This window comes from Etheostoma spectabile, chromosome 8 (genome assembly GCF_008692095.1).
Source record: "Etheostoma spectabile isolate EspeVRDwgs_2016 chromosome 8, UIUC_Espe_1.0, whole genome shotgun sequence".
Lineage (NCBI taxonomy): Eukaryota > Metazoa > Chordata > Actinopteri > Perciformes > Percidae > Etheostoma > Etheostoma spectabile.
Window position 1 is genome coordinate 13,962,965 of NC_045740.1, and position 6,097 is coordinate 13,969,061.

Here is a 6,097-nt window from a genome sequence, read left to right on the forward strand (position 1 = left end):
GGGGGGGGGGGGGGTACAACGGAGCATTCAAGACAGAGGGTGAATACAGGTATATTCAGACAGACAATATGAGATAAACAATGTGTTTTTTGAACATTTAATGAAGCATGTAAACATGTTCTAGTGGAAACCAGAAACAAACCTGAAAATGAGCATGATATGTCTCCTTAAATGGAGATGTCACGTGTCCACAGGCAAACATGTCTATTAATCATTTTAGCGATACTGTAGTCTAGTTTAATTTTTAAAAATGAAGGCACAGTGTGGAAGTGTAGAAAATAACTTGAAATCCAGGCAGCTGATAGAGTTAGCTTTGTATTTTTAGATATTCTTGTTTACATTTCTGTCAAAGTTCAGACAAATTCATGTATAGTTTCTTATATTCATATACATTTGTAGTAATTTGAGTTTATTAGGGCTGATATAAATTTGTTTTTTGGGGTTTGGTCAAACAAAATCAGCCTTTAATGGCTCGAGCCAAATACAAATACTAAGACTTTATTTTGAAGCACCTTGTTCAGTGTAAACAAATGTTTTTGGAGCTATATGCACTTTTGTATCATCTTGTATATATTGAAATTATAATAAAGAATCAGACACAACTCATAATGTGTAAATTCTGTATTTAAACAAGATGATCAACATTCCTCTAAAAACCACAAGACACATGTTTGGATAAGTTTCTATTTGGGCAAACAAAGTACCCTCAGTGCATCAGGAGATATGATCACTGGTCCAGGAACCATTAGAAAGCATAATTTTAATTTTATTTATTTACAAAATGTATATTGGGTTAAATGAGTTAAGTCCCTGACAACTTTCTTTTAAGTCTGAATTCAAATGATATCTCTTTAACATTAAATATTCATGACTAAATAAGCAACAATTAAAGTTTAACCTATATGTAAAAAAAAGTCCTTATTGATTATTTCATAAGAGTTTAACCTAATCTGCTTCATCAGGACTGTGTGAATGTGATTTGATCAAATTTGATTGACTGACAATGACTCAACCAACCGTCATCAGAGTTTCATTTTAAAGTTGTCAAATCTCTTTTACCAAGGAAGCCTCGGCCTGTTGAGTAAGTGACAAAACAGACTGTCTGACTTATTTAAAACTTAATATGACGTGGCGATTTCATTGGCTTCCACGTTTTACTGTAGTATCCCTTCTGGCAGTATGCAGATATACAGTAGGTGTCAGTTTTCTCTACAGCTCCCACGCCTCGCCCCAGCCTCCAGCGAAAAGCTTTACACGCAGCAACGAGCAGCTCAGGACTAACATTCATGCAGATTTGCCTGAGGGAGAAATAAGAAAAAAAAGGCTTGAGTCTTTAATTATGTTATTTGGTTGTGGTTTATAGATGCACTAATATATATATATACTCATACACACACACACAGCTGGTTAGCTTGTGAATTTTACCAGATTAAATGTAAATGATGATGATAATACATAATAATTTATTTGTTGACTATACTTTGTAATTACAACGAATAAGCAAAGTAACTAACAGTGTCAAATAAATGTTATGCAGTAGAAAGTACAACATTTGCCTCCAAAATGAAGCGAAGTAGAAGTATAAAGTAGCATAACATCTTAAACAGCTTTAATGGCCAAGTAAGTGCAAACACATACATGGAATTTGACTCTGGCTTTTTGTTGCTCTCAAAGTACAAAAAAAGGACAACAAAGCTGACAGTAAGACAATAGTGGGTAGGGAAAAAAATCAATACAGCATATCGCTATATTTTCAGTTGCAATACTGTTGCAATGTATCATTATATATGTGTTGGTCAGATTGCCTGCTTGACAATCCCATGTTTGCAGCAATACAATTGAAGTGAGATGAACAAACAGACAAATCAATCTTTTTAGATAGAACTGATTCCTTTTGGGGACATCATTTGAAATTTGGAAATATTTGAAGTTGGAAAAAAGGTAATAAATTGCAATATATCGCAGAATATTGGGGAAGAAACTACAATGTGTATGGTTGTTTTTTGCGTTGTTTTCTGTAGCGCCAACCAGAGGGGAAAAGGTGACAGTCTGTAGTGAATCTGAGTCTCCAGGAGTTCGAGAGTCCTGGATGGTGGGCAGGCACCCATGAATGTATGAAAGGAATTACTCTAGTAAATTACCTCAAAATTGTACATAAGCAGCATACATGTCTTTAGTAAACGTACGTTCAACTACTGCCAGTACAAGTTTTTACTTAACTTGAGGACCTCAACACATGTTATGGTATTTACTTCCCAGCTGTGTTCTAAATACTATGTACCATGAATGCACCCTGTAGCAGCGCATGCGCAAAGCGGTCGACGGAAGCCGCTTCTGCTGTGTATGTGTGTGTGTGTGTGTGTGCGTGCGTGTGCGTGCTAGCGGTCCGAAGCTGCTGTCTGTCACAATCATTCCTCCTTCAATGACTCGTACCGACTCTACCTTCTTCAGTTACCTCTCCCTCATTCAGCACATTAAATGCTATTTATGTGATTAACCAGGAAGCTGAATCATTTTCCTGACCAACTAAACTTGAAGCCTGCACATAATTATCGGTACGTGCCGCTAACAACTATTAAGCTACTTCAATTTTTAAAAGAAAGCTGTTAGTTATCAAACCGAGGTGTTAACAAAAAAGTATTTGGCGCTACTCTAAAACAGATTGCTTGCTAAACCGAGCTACAAGCTAATTGCTTCTGCCAGATTAGCAATGATAAACTGAAGCCCAGGATACACTCTGCGTGCGGGTGCTAGCATGTTAGCTAACGGATTGTACACGTTAGCAGGAACCTAACCTCTGGATTATGTATCATAAAGTTACATGGGATAGCTGTAGCTTAAAGGGCAGTGCCACTCAGTGGGTTCAGTATGCTTGTCCCAGTACTTCTGGGTACTATCAGGTACCATGAAGACTAAAAGTTGGGAACCTGCACTGTCATGCAGCTGGAAATGTGGAGCTCATCAACTGAGTTAAAGAATGTAGATTACTTGCAAAATGGGTTGATATATTGTTATGTAAAATTAACTCTATATACAGTATTACTGTCTTACTATTGTCTCACTGTCGTCACATTTTATTGTGTATATTAGCCTACTGTGTATACTTAATTGGCGGCTGGTGACCTTAAAAAATTTCAGTTTACATACATATATTTGATATCCCTCTTGCCTCTTTAAATAGAGGATTAACCTCCTCTGCCTCAATGGACCAGCCTCCTCTGATATACTTCATTATATACATATATATATTTATATTTGTTGACGTAGTAGTATGATGTTAATGTTGTAACTTTGTACAGCTTTTATGTTTTTAGCTGAGCAATGAACAATCTTTGCATTGAGAGATATGTCTTAAATTGTAGAAAATGTAATATACAGTATTTACATGTAATAATAGGTTTTGTTGGACAAAAAACACACACATTTGATAATTTGACCTTTTGCTCGAGGATAGTGTAATGGTCATTTTCACAGTTTTCTTATGTTGTGTAAACCAAACAGCTATCAAAAAAATATAGATGAATAGGAGGACATACATTAGGATCCGCTGTAACTAATACAATTATTGTTATATATATTGTTACATGTTCAATTGATCTATATCTATAAAACATCTTAAAACTCCCTTTATATTATCTCAAGGCACAAGGTCATGTTATTAAATGCCTTTTTTTGTCTGACTGACAGTCCAAAACCCCAAAATATTAACTGTTTTGATAATCGATTAGTCGTTTTTTAGTAATTTTTTAAGATAACAGTAAAAAGGCCTTTGATTCCAGCTTGTTAAATGTCAATATTTTTTCTAGTTTCTTCTCTCCTCTGTGACAGTAAACTGAATATCTTTGAGTTGTGGACAAAACAAGCCATTTGAGAACGTCATCTTGGACTTTTGGGAAACACTGATCCACATTTTTCACCATTTTCTGACATTTTATAGACCAAACAACTAATTGATTAATCGAGAAAATAATCAACAGATTAATTGACTATGAAAATAAACGTTAGTTGCAGCCCTATGCTACAATAAAAGACCAACAAAAGTGGCAAATTTTCACATTTGAGTACCCATAACCATCAAATGTTCGACATCTTTCCTTTAAAAAAGTACTATAGTATTATCAAAATAGCTGCTGATACATTTTCTTTCAAACAACTAATCCATTCATCAACTTATTGTTTCTGCTCCAATTCAAACGTCTGTAATTCAATATTGTTTAGCAGATTTCAGCAAAATCATATGATAATAGGATGTTATTGATCCAGTTTTTGTTGTCTAAGTTCATTATTCCAAGCCAGTTTTAATCAAAGACCAATACAAATAGTCAAAGGTTTAGTTTTACACATAGGAGTTTGATTTTGTCTTTTATACTTGTTTATGTCTTTAAACACTGAACATTGTTACGCAGCTCTTAAATGCCATCACCGATTACAACAACGAATCAGTCGATTACTTTTGAATGCTGATGGTGGAGACTAGTGACAGGTGTCCTGTTGTTGCAGGAGAGTGTGGGAGCATCATGTGGAGGAAGGCTTCGGCAGCGGCCCTGCTGGCGTTAGCTGTTGGTTATTTCTACTATGGAAGCCCGGACCTGCCAGAGCAGATTCTGCAGCACATCAGCCTGCCAAACTTTCAGTCGACTTCTCCGAGTCAGAACAGTGTGGAGCAGGTGATCTCCGCTGCCTGGGAGACTCTGATAACTCTGCCGACCCGACAGTGGAGCAAAGTGGCAGTAGGGTGAGTTAGAGCGTTGAACTGATGCATGTCTTTCTGTTTTCTGAAGTTGACCTACTTGATCTCCTGCACACTGTGGCGTGTTGAGAGGCTGCGCTGCTAGTGGGAAGGAATGTGTTGACACGTCGAGTCAGTGCAATTACTGTCTTTACCTAGCCTTTAGCCCTTAGGCTGCTTTAGAATAGCCAACCCACTGGGTCAAGGTGGAATGTTATGATTGGCTGGTTCTGAAGGACTGCCTACAAGAGGGATGGACAGAATGTTTCTAAGTGAAATGGGAAAATTAAAATTTACATGAAGTGCATCTCTATCTTCCATGATTTAATTTAATTTAATTATTTGTAAAACACAATTATGTGGGTGGGACTCATTACAAGGGATTTTTAAGAAGTGCTCTTATTATGCTTATTTTCAGATTCCTAATTGTATTTAAAGTTTATATCAGAATAGGTTTACTGGTTTCAAAAACACCATATTTTTGTTGTACTGCACATGTTTGCGGGTCCTCTTTTCACCCTGTGTGTTGAGTTCTCTGTTTTAGCTACAGAGTGAGGCATCTCACTTCTGTTCAATCTTTGTTGGCACTCGCACATGCGCAGTAGCTAGGTAAGGACTACTAGCCACTCAGGAGCAGAGTATGAGGGCAAGGCATACTAGCAGCTAGGCGAGCATTATAACGTGTGTTACAAAGTGACACACGTTTGAAGTAAAGGCTGGACTACAGTAGAGCTGTTTGGAGCAGTTTGTGAACAGTGTTTTCTGTTGGAGATGGTAAGTACCTTTTGGAGGGAACTTTGAACTTTTTTACTTTGTAAGCCTGTAATATGCACAAAAAAGATACATAACACAATAAAGGAAAGGGAAAAAAAGCCAAAAAGCATAATATGAGCACATTCAAATTTGATTTGACAGCTCAAAAGTGAATGTGGCTTGGTGGCTGAAGAGGACTGTTCTCCACCCGCTTGGTGGAGAAGTGTTATTAGAGGTAGAGGATGTGGAGGGAGAAAATGCTCTTGTTTTGGTTGTTGTTGCCACCTGACATACAACACACACTTCCAAACAGCCCAAAATTACATTGAATTGGGTAAATAAGTCGCAGAATGAGTCAACTAAAACTATTTAAAATGTTTTACAGCAAGTGGGGTTTTAGTTAATAGTTGTGTAGTAACTAAACAATTAATGTAGGGACACAGGATCACTGTGTCTTTAAAACAAGCTGACTGTTTACATTTTCGAGGATATAATATTAATAATAATAATGTTATAATGTATACTCCATTAGTCCCGCAAGGGGAAATTACAATTTACATTCTGTTGTCATTACACACGTTATACACAGGCCTGAAGTACACACACATGCTCAGT

The 6,097-nt window shown here is 36.8% G+C and overlaps 1 protein-coding gene across 2 annotated transcripts in view; it reads left to right on the forward strand.

Annotated features, from left to right (window-relative positions):
* The first annotated feature begins 2,344 nt into the window (after positions 1 to 2,344).
* The window catches only part of adpgk (ADP-dependent glucokinase), a 9,557-nt gene continuing 5,804 nt past the window's right edge, over positions 2,345 to 6,097 (forward strand). For both annotated transcript variants that reach the window (XM_032523907.1, XM_032523908.1), the window contains exons 1-2: positions 2,345 to 2,555; positions 4,501 to 4,735. In XM_032523907.1, coding sequence (XP_032379798.1) covers positions 4,518 to 4,735 — 218 coding nt within the window. In that variant the 5' untranslated portion in view covers positions 2,345 to 2,555; positions 4,501 to 4,517. The remainder of the gene's footprint in view (positions 2,556 to 4,500; positions 4,736 to 6,097) is intronic.